Source organism: Tamandua tetradactyla, chromosome 14 (genome assembly GCF_023851605.1).
Source record: "Tamandua tetradactyla isolate mTamTet1 chromosome 14, mTamTet1.pri, whole genome shotgun sequence".
In the NCBI taxonomy this organism is placed as follows: domain Eukaryota; kingdom Metazoa; phylum Chordata; class Mammalia; order Pilosa; family Myrmecophagidae; genus Tamandua; species Tamandua tetradactyla.
The window spans coordinates 82049287-82067958 of NC_135340.1; the positions used below are offsets into that span (position 1 = coordinate 82049287).

Here is an 18672-nt window from a genome sequence, read left to right on the forward strand (position 1 = left end):
TATATTCAAAGTACGTTTTAAAAAACATACATCAAGATTGAGAAACAATAATTCTGGTAAGAAAATATTCTTTCAATTTCTACTTTACTATAGGCTTCAGATTCAAAGAGAGGTGAGGGAAAACACGCTAAATCGGATAGATATAACCCATCAAAGGAAAAAAATCCAGTATCTAGTATCACAATTTACCAAATAATTATTTTGCAAATACCAGTTATAGTTTTTGAAATCTGACATGACAGGCCCATGGGAAGAGAGCATAGCACTATACTGCAGAGGTGTTCTGAAATCTCCCCTTTTATTCTTAATTCACTCTACAGGAAAATTTGCCCATAATATCTTGTTAGATTATGTTAAGGTTGCTCTTAACTCTATTGTTTATAAGAATAAACTAGCCAAAGTTGAATTCTGATTTTTCTTTCTCTCTTTCCCCTTTCTTCCTCTTTCCTCCTGGAAATAAAAATAACTTCCTTGGCTGTTTTTAACTCTTGTAGACTTATGCATACTTTTAGTGTTTTTACCATAGAAAGCAAACATTTTATGTAAATAAGGTTTAGAAAAATCTTAAATGAATGTGGAAACCGTTTGCTGTTTCATTGTCACATAAAAAATATGAAATTCCATAACTAAACTGGGTGATATCACATACTTGAAGTTTAATTTATACCTTTATGGTGAAAATGATGGTACAGTATTTCTGAAAACCTCTGGCAAATTTACATTTACATTACAAATAGGTAATTCTTAAATAAGCCATTAATTTGTGTTGATTTACTTCATGATAGATGTTTTTAATTTTTAAAATAATGGTGTTGAAAAAATAACTGCATATCCCTATGACTCATAGCTTTCAGAGACTTTTGGCTGAAAAGGATCAAGAACTTTCTCAAAGAAATCATCCCTGCTCAAAGAACACATACATACTTTATCCACTCCTAGAAAGCACTACTATTCGTTTACTTGTTTACTGCTTGTCTACTCTAACCAGATTTTAAACTTGAAAGTGAGACTTCATCATTTCACCTCCAGCACAAATGGTACACACCTAGTAGAGGTACAAATACTTAATGAATATAAGAATGTCATTTTCCAATGTTGGCAAATCAAATTCCTGGAATAGGGATATCTACTTGTTGAGGTTTAACAGTGTCTTGGAACTGAATTCACTATTTTACATTTATCATTTTACAAAATGCTTCTACCCATCTTACTTCATTTAATTCCTCCTGTGAAGTAAATATAACTCCAAGAAAATATACATTTAGTAAATGGTAAGATTATAATTAATCGAAAAATTAATAAAAGAGGGCTTTTTTATTTATGCAAGGGTCATAAACTAAAAAAACGAAAACAAAACGAACTTGTCTGAAGGTTAGTGATTATTACAAAATCTAGCCTCGCTTTTAGTATACTACTCATAAGGTTGGGGGAAGAGAAAAATGGGTTCTTTGCCGAAAAAGCTTAGCTGGGGTGACACTCTTTCACAGCTCCCGATAAACAGAAAGGAAAGTAACAAGTGCCACCCTTCAGAAACTATCTCCAACTGTCAAGTTGGGAAAGCCGACAAGCTACTGCAGATACATTTAAGTATTCTCAAAAAGAACTCCTGCGGGAGTTTCCCCAATCTCCCCGGCGCTAAGTGTCGTGAGGTCTGTTTGTGTCCCGGTGTCGACAGCCACATAATGACTGAGGCACCGCGGGCACTGCGTAGTCTGCGTCCGGGATGGCCAGTTCGGAGCCCCGCGGCTCTGGGTAACCTAAAGAAGTGACAGTCCCGAGCCCATCCCAGGAACCCCCACCCGGCTCGAGGGGTACCCCGCAGGCCTCCAGAAGAGAAGCCACAGCCGAGATAGGCAGCGATCCCCGGCGAGGCTCTACCTGGGGTAACTTTTTAGTGAAAGGAATGTTTTGTGCCTCTTCCAGGGTTTCTGCGAACTGGCCACAATCCAGCCCCAAAGTCAGGCGACCTGAGAGCGCGCAGGCGAGCACCGGAGTTTACTTCAAATTTAGCAAACAGCTGCCCCAAAGGTTGGCAAAGCCCCATCCCAAGGGAAACTTGGGGTGTCAGGCGAAGCGACGCGCAACCCCTCACATCCCTGGAATCGGTGGGCCTGGTACCCTACCCGGGGCCTCCACCCGTCGACCGGCCCGCTCCCACAGCGCCCAGAGATCAGCGAGGGACTACTTCGTTACCTCTCTGCGCGGAAGCGAGCGAAGACGTGATAAGCCGCGCGACAACGGCGCCGCAAGTACAAGCGCCGCAGCCGGACATCTCCGCGGCGCCTAGGCCGGGGCTTAGCCCCCTGTTGCCCTGTGGGTCTCAGCGGCCCGACCCCGAGTCGTTGATCGCGTTGGCTCTGTCCCAGGATCTCCTGCCAGCCCAGGGCCAGCCGTGCTCTTCGTTCCCCACCGCGGTGTACTCACCAGTGTTGACACCTAGGCCCCTTCCCTCACTCGTCTCCTCCCCCCACCCCCCGCCCACAGGGCTAGGGGAGCGTGCGCACGCCTGCGTCCTGAGCCCATGGAGGGGCGTGGGTGCACGCCGCGAGTGCGTGCGTGAGACATCAACGTGAGGCGAGCGGAAGGGGGCGGTAACCTGAGCGCCAAAAGACACCATTCAGGTCCCGCCGCGCAATTCTCCCAGAAGCCCTTTCACTCTGAGTTGAAAGATTTTCGATAGAAATTAAGGGATGCATGCTGGGCATTGTAGTCCACCCAGTCATAGTTGGGTTTTGTTCCGGTTTATTTTTGTCGGTTGGTGGCCGGGGAAGTCAGAGGCCGGGGTTTGGCCAGTCCTAGGAAGTCTGATGATTGACTCTGGGGGATTCCATTTCCTGGGTTCCTTATCTTCTCCTTACCCTTAGTTTTCCCATGTGTAACATGGAGATGATAGTTTTACCTATGTTCTGGGAGATGTTTGTGAAGCTCAATATGCAACAACTACTAGTTGCTGACGTCTCCCTTGCTCTTTTAGGTCCAGTAGTGGTGACCCATCAGGTATTGTTAGCCCCTGACTGCTTTATAATCCTTTGCCAGGTCCTTTAATCCTTGGTAAATAGTCCGTTTAAACCCTTTTCAGTTTTCCTTTGAGTTCTGTAATTCTAGGACTGCTTCCTCTCTCTGTGGGTGAAGTACGTGGTAGAGGACGATAAATTAATCAAACCCTTCTTCTATTTGGGTTGGTCCCAAACTTGAGTATTTACTTTTAGATTAGGATCAGCTTTGAATCCCAGAGAGATTGCCAAAGTGAGCTTGGGTCTCTTTAAATTCTGAGCCATAAGGAGAAGGGGAAACGGGATGCAAGCCAGGCCACACATGTCAGTTGGCCCTCCTCAATCTCAGGTCAGAGAACTGTGGCCTCTAGTCTCCTAAATCTGGCTGTGGAAGAGGCATTTGGTCTTGGGCCGGGCCACACGTTTTTTTCTCTCGGGCAACTGACTCCGGGCACTTTAAAGTGGCAGAGAGCAGAGACCAGAAGAGATCCCAGGTCTTCCTCAGCTGCCTCCATTGACAAAATTTTGAGAGAGGAGAGACTCTGAAGTTTTCAGTCCCGTGTTTTTCAAGCTCTGTTGCTAGAATCTCTCAGAAGACACAGCTCTGTTGGTGGGGCAGGGGAGAGAATGGGATGGCCAAGAGGGTGGAGCTCCCCTGCTCCCTACTCCACTCCATCTCAAAGTTAACCAGCACAGCTCTGCTTCTATGATTTATTGGAGTTTTGTTTGAAAATATAGCTCTTTTGGTTTAAAACCATTTATTCTAGGACAAACTCCTTTTAGAAATGAGTCAAGGAAGTTACATGGGTCCTAACACTCATTTGACCCCTGCTTGTATTTCAGTTAGATGCACATTGCCTTCATATTACAAAAAGAAAGAAGAGGTTGTTTTGCTAAAAGCAAGATGAATAAAAATATAATTAAGGCTCAGCTGGGAGCACTGCTCCATGAAACCTTTCTTTTCCCCTGAGTATTCTAGCCCTCCTTGACTTATCTATCGTCCATTCAATCAAAAAAGATGTTTCATGAGCACCAATTATGTGCCAAGCACTGGGAAAATGGCATTCAACAATAACAACAAAAAATGTTCATCCTCTCATGGGGGTTTCAAAGTAGAGGGGAGAGCCCAGACAGTAAGTAAGCAAAAACAAATACATGTCAATGATATGAAGAGATGAAAATATCCTTTTATTGTTATGTAATATATCCCTATATTATTCCCAGAGCAGTTGAGCATTTAATTTTTTTATGGCTGATGTTATATATGTTTAGACCTGTATTCTCAACTGAACTGTGAGCTCTTGGAAGGTAGATATCTCATCATGTACTTGGACTGAAACCATGTAGAAATTCAGGAAATACTTGATTTGAGTACTTATCTTCCAACAATACTTTTGCTCAGCAGACACCTTGAATAGTGTCTTAGTTACCTAGCTGCTGAAATACCATACAAAGGGTTGACTTAAGAAGAAGTTATTGTTCCATAGTTTCAGAGGCTAGAAGGCTTGCTTCCTCCCAGAGGTTGGCCAGCAATCTTTGGGATTTCTTTCTCTTTTGAATTTGGTTGACTTCAAGTTTCTGGCTGTTCTCGGAGGCTTCCTTTCCTTCTGTGTCCAATTTCTTTTGATTATTAAGGACTTCAGTCATTTAGTTTGTCCACACCTTAACTAATAACATCTTCAAGCATCCTATTTTAAAATGGTTTCACACCCAAAGGGTCAGGGGTTGGGACCTGAACATTCCTCTTGTGGGGACAATATTGTATCTTCAGAAAAGATACAAAATCTGCTTCTAAATATAAGCAGATTACCATTGAGAAAAGAGGTAAATCTTAATAGACATAAATTCAACAATCTTGTACAATGGTTTATCCAATTGACTGAGTGTCCCACAAGGAATTCCCAGGGAATGGCTGATTAGCAGAATGTAGACTTTGCCCTAAGAAGTACAAAACAGAAGGAACTGTTCACAACATGGTTTAACTTTTTCTCAGCAACGTGAACATGGATCATGTGGTTTTGGCATCAGGCCGGTGATGGTTTCATCACATAAGCAACACAAATTTAGCAGTGGGTCAGGGTATTTCTTGACCATTGGGTTCACTTTTGGTTGCCACCCAAAAGTTTAAAAAGTGTATTGTCGAACTGGAACATAGTCAGAGGAGATTAGGGGAGGGACTAATCGAGGAAAATCAAGAGTTTGGTACTTATTTGTTAGATATGACTAACCTTTAAAAATTAAATTCATTTAATGTGAAAACTCATAAAATCATTTAAAAAGTAAACCCTACTTAGTTAAATAATTACTTCTTGTTTTTACTTAAAATATTAACATGAAATCAGCACTGTCCTGGAAAAAATAGAACACAAAAATTGCATTGGGACAGTAACTGTATGTGAGATTTTATAATGGGGTAAGCCTCATCATGGCCTTCAATCTGAGAAACTTATCCCTATGGCAATATATCAAGACTTCCCAAGGGGTATTTGAGCCCAGATTGTGTCAAATTTAAATGGAAAAAAAAAAAAACCAAAAAAAACCCCACATCTGGATTGGGAAGTTCATATATAAAGGATATTCTTTAGGAATTATTCGGCCCCTTGACAAAGGAGCATGTTACATTTTACAAGTATTTATTCCCTGATCTGAAATTTACAGGGTAGGATAGTGTCCTTGGCCCAGGATGTGGCCAGGAAGTTGTGAGATGGAGCAGAGCTTGGGGGCTGAGCAAAGAGAGACAGGGATTCAGAGACACACCAGAACCTTCTCTCCTAATCCGCTGCCTGGATAACTGATGGGTTGATTCTTATCAGTTCTGCACTCAGAAGGCTAAGACTATTTGGGATTCTCCTGGTGATAAAAGGAATCCTCCCTTTTTCCCCTCAGGAGAGTGATGATAAATACCTGTGGTCACATGTCATCAGCTATTTGGAACAAAACATCACACCTAATTTCTGACAAGTTAAAAAAAGGAAATTAAATGCAATCTTCCAGTTCAAATAGTTTCACTCGAGGAGCTGGCTCCTTATCTTAGGTTATTTACTTTTCGTGAGCTACATAGCTGAAAGGATATTACTTTTTACATCTTCGTTTTTATGTAGAAGTATTTTCCTTTTATACTTGATTTCACTTCCCGATATTGTGAACCTTGCTAAATGAAAAATACTTTTATAGGTTACAATCAGTGAGCCAGCCAATGTTAGCACTAGACTTTTCACATGAGGAGATAGCCTATAAAAAGTCAGGGACTTTTTTCAAGGTCACATAATCAAAAGCAGAGAGAGAGAAACAAAGCTAAGTCTCCTGATTTTAAAACTGTTTCTCAATCTTTTCTGTTTTAATCCAAGACTCCTTTTGAGAAACATAAAAATCTCACTTCTTCCACCAGTAATTTGGTACAGTCTCTCAGAGAGCCATGCATATACTGACTGATTCTTCAGATCAGACATTTTTGCTGCCAGGCATGTAGCAAGAACATAATGCATATTTTTTTTAAGTAAGACGCTTTTACTTGCATTTGTAGATAGTGTGGAAATAAAGATAATACGAATATTATACAGAAGTTTACAAAGCATTTTCACATCCACATTCTCATCTGAGTCTCACAGCAATCTGATGAGGTTTTTATTATTATTATTATTATTATTGCCAGGCATTCTGGTTTTGCAACTGAGAAAATCGAGACACAGGAATTAACTTGCCCAAGTTCACAGCAGAATGAGGAATCAAATTCAAGTCTCCACTGCTGTTTCCATTACTCCCCTAAAGCCTCTTCCTAAAGTTGGTGAAGATTTTAGGGTTCTGCAAAATCTCCATCCCCCTGCCCAGAAATACCTCACACCAGGAGCTAAAACACCACCATGCCATTAAGGCAGTGATTTCCCATCTGTCTTCTCTTAAGAATCACCTGGTACTACCTAACTAATATAAAAATGTTAGAACACTGGATGAAGCTGAATGTGAGAATGATAGAGGGAGGAGGCCTGGGGGCACAAATGAAATCAGAAGGAAAGATAGACGATAAAGACTGAGATGCTATAATCTAGGAATGCCTAGAGTGTATAATGATAGTGACTAAATGTGCAAATTTAAAAGTGTTTCGGCCTGTTGAAGAACAAAGGAATGTCAATAATGCAGGGTGTTGAAAACAGATGGTAATTCATATTTTAAAACTTTAACGTATGTGTGAGACAAGCAAAACTGTTTCTTTGGTACAAAATTTATATTTTGACTAGTGCATTTCCTAATATAACTTATGTGGACAGCTTAATCAAACACCATAGTACTTGGAACCTTGCGTAGGGCATGAGATTTTGTAGGTTTGTCCAGAGTGATGCCCAGATAAATCCCAGAACTATTTGAACAGTGAACAGGGAATTGTTTGCAGAGTCCCCTGGGGGAATAGTGAGAAAGCGGGAAAGTTCAACTTCCCCAAGTGGAGAATTCTTGATATTCTCACAAGCAGTGGGGACAGCCAAAGCAAAAGGCGAAGCCTCCAATCTTGGGGTTTGTTCATATGAAACTTAATCCTGCAAAGGGTAGGCTAAGTCTACTTAAAATTAGGCCTAAGAGTCACCCCCAAGAGAACCTCTTCTGTTTCTCTCTCTCTCTCCCCCAACACAGCAAGCAAACTCATTGCCTTCCCCCTCTCTACGTGGGACATGACCCCCAGGGGTGTGGACCTTCCTGGCAAAGTGGGACAGAAATCCTAGGATGAGCTGGAACTCAGCGTCAAGAGATTGATAAAACCTTCTTGACCAAAAGGGGGAAGAGAGAAATGAGACAAAATAAAGTGTCAATGACTGAGAGATTCCAAACAGAGTCGAGAGGTTATCCTGGAGGTTATTCTTACGCATTCAATAGATATATCTCTCTCTCTTAGATGTTCTAAGAAGTTATCATGATGATGAATATACAACTATGTGATGAAAAATAAATAAATAAATAAAAGAATCAGCTGGGTGTGTGTTAAAACCTATTCCCCTCCCCTAAGGTTTTGATAAAATAGTCTGGGGTGGGGCTCAGTAATATATTTTCAATGCTAGAATGCTGGAATCACGGGATGTTCTGGTTTATTTGTGGAAACAAATAGATGTGAGTGCATTGTTAAAATGTAAACACCCCTGGAGGATCCCTGGGGGGAATGGGGAGGCCTGACCTTTAAAGACTTGGGAGCTCCAGACATACCAGCCCTGTGGGTGGGAGCCAAGGAAGAGCCACAGGGCCTAAGACTCAAATAATATGGAGTTTAAGAATTAACTGAAGTGTGTGTTTAAAATAGAGTCTTCGACCCCATTTTGGAGGCCTGGAAATGTGCAGTTTTAACAAACATCCCACTGCTGGAGCCCCAATTGCCACTTGAGAAACCCCAGGTGGAGTAGAAGCCAAGGTCTCACTTTGTTCCTGTGACTATGGTGATAGAAACCTGTGCCTTTATTTCTCAAGACCTCTTTTTAGTTTCCCTCTCATTGCCATCGCTTTCTTCCACAGGAAGTCACCGCTAGCTTTGGCCCTGTAAAGACACCAAGGGGACCACAGGGAGATGCTCTCTGTTCTGCAAGACCTGTTCTTGGAAACTGCTAGTGAACCCCACCTTGTCCTTAATTGGGGGATTATTTACCTGATTATTGGTGTTTGACCTTCGTTCTGATGTTCAGGAAGGAGATCAATAGATGGCGCTAAAGCACCACAGCTTCTCTCTTTGACTTGGTGGTGGGAGGTGGGGTGTTTTTAAAGCTAATGGGTAAATTTGGGGGCACCAAATCTTGAAGACAGTACTAGGAAATGCTTATTCAGTGTTTCCTAAAGGGCAAAAGTATCAAGGATGGAAGGACTTGGCTTGGAATCCCAGCTGGGTCACTTACTCTGGCAAGTTTCTTAACTCCCTAAGTGCTTTTCAACTATATATAGGGGGTAATATTGACCTCCTAGGAGTAAATGACTCTTTGATCCATGGCACACAATAAGTGTTTAATATGTTAAATATCTTTTTACTGTGCGATGCTATGATTTATGACTTTCCCTTTATTCCTTTAAAAAAAGTCCTTTCTTCAGAAAGAAAGATAGATGTTAAAAATTGAGATGGTATAATCTAGGAATGCCTAGAGTGTATAATAATAGTGACTAAATGTACAAATTTAAAAATGTTTTTGCATGAGGAAGAGCAAAGGAATGTCATTATTTCAGGGTGCTGAAAATAGATGGTAATTAAATTTTAAAATGTCACCTTATGTGTGAGACTAAACCAAAAAATGTTTATTTGCTACAAAGTTTATATTTTGACTAGTGCATTTCCTAATATAACTTATGAAGATAGTTTGATTGAACACCATAAGTACTTGGAATCTCAGGTAGGACATGAGATTTTTTTGGTTTGTCCAGAGTGATGCCCTGATGAATCCCAGAGTGATTCGATCAGTGAGTGAAAACGTATTTGCAAAGCCCCCTTCAGGGAATGGTGAGAATGGGGAGAAATTCAACTTCCCCAAGTTGAATTCTTGATATTCTCACAAGCAGTGTGGACAACCAAAGCTATAGGCTGAGCCCCCAGTCTTGGGGTTTGTTCATATGAAACCTAACCCCACAAAGAATAGGTCAAGTCTACTTAAAATTTAGGCCTAAGAGTCACCCCCAAGATAACCTCTTTTGTTGCTCAGATGTGGCCTCTCTCTCCAGCCAACACAACAAGCAATCTCACCACCCTCCTCCCTGTCTATGTGGGATATGACTCCCAGGGGTGTGGACCTTCCTGGCAACGTGGGACAGAAATCCTAGAATGAGCTGAGACTCAGCATCCAGGGATTGAGAAAAACCCTAGAATGAGCTGAGACTTAGCATCAAAGGATTGAGAAAACCTTCTCGACCAAAAGGAGTAAGAGTGAAATAAGACAAAGTGTCAATGGCTGAGAGATTCCAAACAGAGTTGAGAGGTTATCCTGGAGATTATTCTTATGCATTAAGTAGATATCATCTTGTTAACCAAGATGTAATGGAGAGGCTGGAGGGAACTGCCCGAAAATGTAGAGCTGGGTTCCAGTAGCCATGTTTCTTGATGATGATTGAATAATGATATAGCTTTCACAATGTGAATGTGTGATTGTGAAAACCTTGTGTCTGATGCTCCTTTTATCTACTTGTCAACAAACGAGTAGAACATATGGATTAAAAATAAATAATAGGGGGAACAAATGCTAAAATAAATTTAGTTTGAAATGCTAGTGATCAGTGAAAGCGAGGGGTAAGGAGTATGGTAGGTATAATTTTTTTTCTCTGTTTTCATTTTATTTCTTTTTCTATTTTCTTTATTTCTTTTTCTGAATGGATGCAAATGTTCTAAGAAATGATGAATATGCAACTAAGTGATGATATTGTGAATTACTGATTATATATGTTGATGTTTTATTTGGTTTCTTTATTTTTTTAATTAATAAATAAATTTAAAAAAAAAAAAGTAAATAGGCCCTATCTCTCTCTCAGCCAACATGGCAAGCAAACACACTGCTCTCCCCTTCTCTACGTGGGACATGACTACCAGGGGTATAAACCTCCCTGGCAACGTGGGACAGAAATCCTGGAATGAGCTGGGACTCAGTATCAAGGGATTGAGAAAACCTTTTTGACCAAAAGGGGGAAGAGAAAAATGAGACAAAATAAAGTGTCAATGGCTGACAGATTTCAGAGTAGAGAGGTTATCCTGGAGGTTATTCTTACGCATTTTATAGATATTCCCCTTTTAATTTAAGGTGTATTAGGCTAGAGGGAAATGCCTGAAACTGTAGAGCTGTGTTCCAGAAGCCATGTATCTTGAAGATGAATGTATAATGATATAGGTTTTACAATGTGACTATGTGATTGTGAAAACCTTGTGTCTAATGCTTCTTTTATCTACAATATTAACAGATGAGTAAAAAATATAGATTAAAAATAGATTAAAAAAATAAGAGGGGGAACAAAGACAAAAATAAATTGGGAGGGTGGATGGAAATACTAGTAGTCAATGAGAGGGAGGGGTAAGGTATACGGGATGTATGTTTTTTTCTTTTTTATTTCTTTTTCTGGAATGATACAAATGTTTGAAAAATGTTCATAGTGATGAACACACAACTATGTGATGAATAAATAAATAAATAAATAAATAAATAAAATAAAAATGTCCTTTCTATGAGGGAGACTCAGGTTCAATTCCCAGCTCATATGCTCTCTTGATCTTGAAATCAGGAGCTCTCTGATTTCAAATGAATAACTGAAGAAGAGAGGTAGGAAAGAGAGGTTATGAACCCTCGGTCTGATTAGTCCTCTTCAACTGGCAATTAATTTATTTTAGCCATAGATGATTAAATTGATATTTGCTCTAGTATTGACTGTAATCATTAATTACTTGCAATATTTATTAAAGCACCCATTTAGCAGTATCCAGGGATAAATTAGCCAACAATGAGAAAATAAAGGGAAAAAAAGGCTTCCAAGCCAGGGAAATACAAGTTACAAATTTGGCATATCAAAGTACATGTGCTTCACTCATGTCTAGACCTTCAGAATCTCACTCTGATTCTGTTTACTTTTATTTTAAGTACTGATTTGGTTATCTGGATCCACAGACCACAAGCAAATAAATTAGAAATTAGAGAGGTGCTAGAAGCAGGCATTTAAACCATGGCCAAAAGGAGTCTTTGAATGCCAGTCAAAAAAAAAGAGGAAACAGGAAAAAAACAGACGCAAGAACTCAACAAGAAGAGTGTGTATGTGGTCTGGGACCATTTGGTAGTGGGTCAGAGTTTTTACATCTTGTCTCAGCTCTGATTGCTGATTATGGTAGTGATTAGATAGACCACCATAATAACAGGTGTCCGTAATTGTGTTCCTAACACATCAAGTCTTGAGCATGCATGTGTGGCCCTAGGAATCCCCTATTAGTGTGGATAGGACTGTCCTCTCTTCCCTAGGAAAGTTTCCTCACGGTGTGGGCACAGTGCTATATGTCCTACAGCCAGCAAACCCTTGTCCCTGCAGCACAACTTGACTGCTGCCCAACAGCATCCTGTAGGAGAGCCCTGTGTGCTGCCTCCTACATGTAGGGCAAGTTCTGGGACTGCAAGTCCCTCAGGCCGCGATCAGACAGATTAGGCCAGACATACCCGCTCCCAGAATGTGCACGAGGATTATTCTGCTTCTCCAGAACTAGGACTGGGGCTCCATCCTGGAAGTGCTGGTCGGCTCCATACCCAGCTGGTGAAAGGGACAGGGAAGGAGCCAGCTAGGGCCCCATGAATTAGTATGGTTTTTATGTGGCCTTTTTCTTGATTTAGTACTTGCCCTGTTACTGCAGTTCTTAACTGTTTTCTGGAGCGTTTAGATGTTTCTGCCAATTCTTGCTGGTTGTTCACAGCCTCTGTAGGGGGTCAGAGCCCTGAAGCTTCTCACTCCAGCATTTTGATCAGGGCAGGGCACTAAGAATATAAACGTTTTTAAAGAGTTCTAACTAAAACAGGTCAAAATAAAAATTAAAAACTTTTGACCTTAAATTGAAAGAATATTATTGAATTCTCTGGAACACCACTTTGTAGAATGTATTTTCCTACAGTGCTACAAAAATGAACTATCACCTTGTTAATTTACACTAATTTTCAGTCTATTCCATTTCTAGCAGTATGGGGCACAGTAGGAACAGCAAGCACACACTTACATAATGGTTATTATGTACCAGTGACTAACTGAAGTTATAAAAATATATACTGTGTTCGTATATATGTTCAACTAATCCTCCTCACAACCCCATGAGGTACATATTCTGTTTTCCCAATTCTGTAGGTGAGGAAACTTAAACTAGAGATTATATAGCTTGTCCAAGATTACACTGCCAATAAGTAAAAGAACCAAGATTTGAACCCAGGTAGTCTAGGTGTAGAAGTCATGTATTTATATTCTGAGGACTCACTATTAAATCTTGAATGAAACATACTTTTATTGCATTTTTTTGGCACACAGAAAGTAAGAAAATTCTCCAAGAACAATACATGTGAACTTTTACATTACTGCATAGAACAAACATTTATCATATGAGTGTTTTAAAGAATCAAAACTTTAAAAACTGAGCAAGCAACTGAAAACTAACAAAAGTAATCAGATAGCTTTGAAAAATTGAAAATGAAAAATATAATTTCTAAAATTCTATGTATGGACTTAATCAGTAGTTAGACCAGCTGAAAAGAGAATTAGTGGATTAGAAGACAAATCTAAAGACAATAATCAGAATGCAGCACAAAGACAAGGAGACAAGAAATGTGAAATGTTAAGAGATGTGGGGAACAGAATGAATGGGTCATATGTATGTACAATTGTAGTGCCAAAGGAAATAACAGAGAAAATGGAGAAGCAATATTTGGAGAGATAATGACTAGGAATTTTCCAAAACTGATGAAAAATATAATCCTTATCAATCCATAATACATATTTGTATAATACAGAAAGAAGAATCTTTACCAAGCAGCACAACTAACAAGAAATAAACACCTTATTAATTATAGTCAGAACAACAACAACAAAAGATTTTTAAAACTGTCAGAGAAAAAAGATCACTTATAAGGAAACAACAAATAGACTGACAGCAGGTTTCTCAACAGCAACAATGGAAGCTAGAAGATAATTATCAGCCTACAGCTGTGTAGTCAGCAAAACTATTTTTCAAGCATAAGAATACAATGATGTTTTCAGATAAACACTGAAAGAAAAACTGAGTTGGAGGACTCAAACTTCCTGATATGAAAGCTATATAAGTCAAATTGTAGTACTGGCATATGCATAGACATATAGACCAATGGAATAGAATTGCGAATCTAGGAGTAAACTGGTACATCCTAGACCAATGATTTTTTGCAATAGTGACAAGACCAAGAATACCAATGGGGGAAAAACAGTCTTTTCAATGGAGCTGGGACAACTGGATATCTACATACATGTCAAAGAATGAATTTGGACCAAAGACCTAAATGCAAGAGCTAAAACTATAAAATGCTTAGAAGAAAACATAGGTATAAATCTTCATGACCTTGGATTAAACAACAATTTCTAATCTATGACACCTAGAGTATAAGCAACTAAGGGGAAAAAATAAATCATATTTCATCGAAATTTTAAAATTTGTGCTTCAAAGGACAGAACCAAGAAAGTGAAGAGTCAAGCCACAGAATAGGAAGAGATACTTGTGAACCATAAGCTGAAAAAAGCCTATTATACAGACTATGAAAGAACTCTTGCAACTCAACAATAAAAAGACAAATAACCCAAACGGCCAAAGGAGGAGACATTTCTCTGAAGAAGATATGTAAATGGCCAATATGCATATAGAAAGATGTTCACCATCAATAGTCACAGGGAAATGCAAATCAAAACCACAATAAGATACTTCACCCCCACTAGGATGGCTATAATTTTTTTTAATGGAAAATAACACGTGTCAGTGAAGATGTAGAGAAATTGGAACCTTCATACATTGCTGGTAGGAATGTGAAATGGTGCAGTTGTAATGGAAAACAGTTTGGCAGTTCCTCACAAGTTAAATATAAAGTCACTATGTGACTCAGAAATTCCACTCTTAGGTTTATACTCTAAGAAAACTGAAAACATATGTTCATACAAAAACCTGTACATAAATATTCATAGCAGCATTATTCATAATACATCAAAATTGCACCCAACCCAAATGTCCATCAACCAATGATTGGATAAATAAAATGTGCTATAGCCATATGATGGAATATTATTCAGCCAGAAAAAGAATGAAGTTCTGAATACATGCCAAAACATGGATGGACCATGAAAACATTATACTAAGTGAAAGCAGACAGACACAAAAGGCCACATTGAATGATTCCATTTGTTTGATATGTCCAGAATAGGCAAATCAATAGAGATGGTAGTTGCGAGGGGCTGTGGGTGGACGGCAATTTTTAATGGGTATGGGATTTCTTTGCAGGTTAACGAAATGTTCTAAAATTAGATAGGGATGATGGTCGTACAGCCATGTGAATATAGTAAAAACCACTGAATTGTACACTTTAAAATAGTGAATTTTATGGTATACAAATGATATCTTAATAAAATAATCTTGATAGTTCTACCAACAACAGAACTTCACTAAAGGAATTTCCAAAAGACATTCTTCAGAAAGAAGGAAAATTACCCTAAACACCAAAGGTGCGAGATGATAAATGTAAATAAATAAAAGCAAGCATATAAAATAGTAATGTTTATTTTTAGGGTTAAAAAAGCCTCTAAAATACTGTTTAGGGGGTGAAGATCTGTTTACTTTGATTTTGTTAAAATTTTATGTGTAATGAAAATTCAAGAGAAAGCACTAAAAGAACAAAAAAATAAGAATGTAGAACTTTCAAACCAATAGAAGGAAAAAAACTGGGATAAGAAAAAATTACTCAATTCAACAGCTGGCAAGGAGGAAAAGTGCTAAAAATAGAAAGCACCAAGTAAGATGGTAAAAAAATAATCTTAATTACTACACATATTTATTAAACTTGCTAGTTAAAAGACTGTCAGATTAGATAAACTCCAGTTATAATGCTGTTTACAAGAAACGCATCTTTTAAAAAGACACAAAAGGCTAGAAGTTAAAAGGAATAAAAAGATATTCTCAGGAAATATTAACCAAAAGAAAGCTGGGAGCTAGCTTAGACAATATAGGCTTTATGACAAAAAGCATTAGGAACAAAGAATATTACATAATGAATAAAGATTCAACTCACAAGAAGATATGAAAACTCTATACGTAATATGCACCCAATTAAATAGCATCAAAATATATAAAGTCCAAATTGAATCATAGGGAGAAACGAACAAATTCAGCATCTAGTGGAAGATTTCAACACACTATTTATTTATTAAATAATACAATGAACAAACTTGAACTTGTTGATTTAATGGTCATATATAGATCCCAGCACTCGATGATTAGATAATACACGTTTTTTCTTCAATCACACATGTAAACTACAAAAAGTAACCAAGTACTAGACCACGAAGCTAGTTGCAACAGATTTTAAAGATCAGAGCTCATTAAATATGTTTAAAATTCCCTCATGGTTGGAAATGAAAAACCCTACTCTCAGTAAACCCAGAGTGATCTTCTGATTGTCCCCTTGAAGTTTTCACCTTTTAGGATGTCTCTCCAACTCATAAGTGTTCCCTTCCACTGACAATCAGCCTCCCAGGAAACCGTGACCATATAATAGGTCTATGCCCCACCCTCTGCCATTGCCATAGTTGATTGAACTAGAAGCAAACCCAGCTGGACCAATCAGATTCTCTCTCCAAGACACCTGACTAATAGGACTGCCCTCTTCGCGCCTCCCACCATGGCCACAGTTGATTGGACTAGGAGTGGACCGCAAATCAAAACTGAACCAATCAGATTCTCTCTCCAATATTACTAGGCCTATGAGAGGGCTTTTATTGAGTTGAATTATAGGCCCGGTGCCTACCTCTTGACTTGAGCGTGGTGGGGCATAAAAGGCTGATGTGCAGAAAGGAGAGATCATACTGAGGGAGAGACTGAGTAAAGAAAGAAATGGAGACAGAGAAACAGAAATAAAGCACGTTGAGAGATACTGAGAGATTGAGAGATAGCAAAAACCATTGAGTGTGAGAGAGAATAAGAATTGAAAGAAACCATGAAAAGTGGTGCCTGGGTGCTAATGGCTTTGCAGTTCCTGATTCCAGTTCTTCCTGGGGTCTGATGCATCCCTTTTAATTGTAACCAGTCCCACGTTTACGCCTCGGCTGTAGTCAGTCTCTTAGCCCCAAAATTCCGCCCGTGCCTTTGCTACCTCCAACTTTGAGTAAGTCCTCTCAATCCTTCAAGACTATGTTCTTGTTCGACTTTTTTGGTGACATTTTTCTCTATCTTCTCAGCTGCTGGAGCTCTCTGAACCTCTAGAGAGCATTCTGTCTGGAAAACTCTTTTGGTTGGAAGCAGAAGCGCCTGATTTGGCCCCTCTATCCTCTTGCCTGTACCCTTCCTCCCCACCATCTGGTGTCATTCTCATACAGTTCACACTTGGTAACAGGGGTGGGGGGAGCAGGGAGGCTTGATAATCAGCCATAGGGCATTTCTGAAATGGACATTTTGTCCAGCCGTGGTGCAGAGTCTCCACAGGGGAAAGGAAAACCGGGTAAATCATCAGCAGTACAATGAACCCAAGACATCCTGGGAGGTGCTCTTAGCCTAACTGAAAATCATGGAAAGGACTTTAGAGGTCATCTAGATTCTAAAATAGACCAACTCCTTCATTTATTAGTGAGGAAACTGAGGACCAGGGCAAAGTGACTTGGCCAAAATCATAATTTGCAGGGGCAGAGTTGCCTTGGGACACAAGGAACTTAGGAATTAGGAGGTATCAGAAGTCCAAGTGAACAATGTTTCCTTTTCTGAAAGATATCTGCCTTCCCCTCCAAGCCTCCAGCCCCCTCCTTCTGCCAGCCGCATAGTCCCAGAGTCAGCCCCTAATTTGATACCCGATATCAAATTAGATGTCACCTCTTCTAAGAAGCCCCTTTGCATCACCACCTTCACAAAATCTCGTGCCTCCAAGTGTAGGATTTTTTATAGTATTTTATAAAGGCCTGTTTACCTGTCTGCTTGTGCACATGACCTGTGTAGAGTAGGCATTCAATAAGTGTTTGGTGAGTGAAGAAAGAGCAGGTATCAGCTTTATTCAAAACCTCAACGGAGGTTTATTCAAAACCTCAACGGAGAGTGGAAAGGGGAGGACATCGACTCAACCCACCTTTCCTAGAGTCACTTCTGTATGAGTTTGAGAGAACTGCACAGGGTCATTGGGTTGAAATAGCACAAGCTCTGGCTCCTGAAGTGGCTGAGCATCTGTGCTGGAGATGACTGTACACAGGCCCCTTGGCAGGGGCAGCCAAACCCCACCAACAGTTGGTGAGAGCCACTCCCTTGGAGCAATGGGACAAACGAAGCTGTAAATGGGTCAGGCAGCAATCAAAGGGCCACTAGTCTTTAGCCCTGCATGTGCTCACTTCCTCAGAAGTCATGGGGATGAGACTGCTCTTCCCAAGAAATGTCTAATTGATTATGAAGCAAACCCACGGGAGCCTAAGACATGCTGAGCCAGGAGCACAAACCCAACCCAGGCCAGAAATAGCCAAAAAGGAGTGTGAGACCAGCTAGGGTATGAGGGAAAGCTTTTAGTCCTGACTGTAAACAATGCCCCCGCTTTTCCCAATCTAACCCCCAGCCCCTCTGATAGATTCTGGGGGTGGGAAGGAGAGAGGAGCCAAACCCCACATCCCACCACCCAGATGTCAGTTCCTCCAAGACCACTCTGGCACCACCCACTGGCCTCTGATTTACTGTTCTAAACCAAATATCTTCACCAAAAACAAAACACTGACCATTTGGACCAGGTGTTTTACTCAAAGATACAAGGACTGCTCCATACAATAGAGATATGGTGTCTGGAAAGCTGTTGGGCATCTTTAGAAATATTTGGGAAAAAAAAAAGAAAAAGCCTATCATTTCTGAGTGAGGTCAGCCAGCCTAGTCGGCCCAGCTGGAAAAGGCAGCAGGCTGCTGGGGGGGTTGGGTAGGGGAGCCAAAGGACCATTTGGCCAGCTTGCTGGACCCTGGGCCAAGCCATTGTATAAG

The 18672-nt window shown here is 40.0% G+C and overlaps 1 protein-coding gene and 1 long non-coding RNA gene across 8 annotated transcripts in view; one reads left to right on the forward strand and one right to left on the reverse strand.

The window, feature by feature from the left end:
• The window catches only part of CLPX (caseinolytic mitochondrial matrix peptidase chaperone subunit X), a 43557-nt gene extending 40925 nt beyond the window's left edge, over positions 1-2632 (reverse strand). Inside the window, exon 1 of one of the 4 annotated variants that reach the window (XM_077128225.1) lies at positions 2425-2632. In XM_077128225.1, coding sequence (XP_076984340.1) covers positions 2425-2617 — 193 coding nt within the window. In that variant the 5' untranslated portion in view covers positions 2618-2632. The other 3 variants (XM_077128226.1, XM_077128229.1, XM_077128228.1) reach the window with 3 other exon arrangements.
• LOC143656270 (uncharacterized) lies at positions 1589-8687 on the forward strand. 4 transcript variants are annotated; one of them, XR_013162443.1, is made up of 3 exons: positions 1589-2997; positions 8275-8398; positions 8484-8687. It is a non-coding gene; the product is annotated as an uncharacterized LOC143656270 (long non-coding RNA). The 4 variants fall into 4 exon arrangements; XR_013162442.1 differs by having other exon boundaries at positions 1590-2621; XR_013162445.1 differs by having other exon boundaries at positions 1590-2028.
• Positions 8688-18672: the final 9985 nt, after the last annotated feature.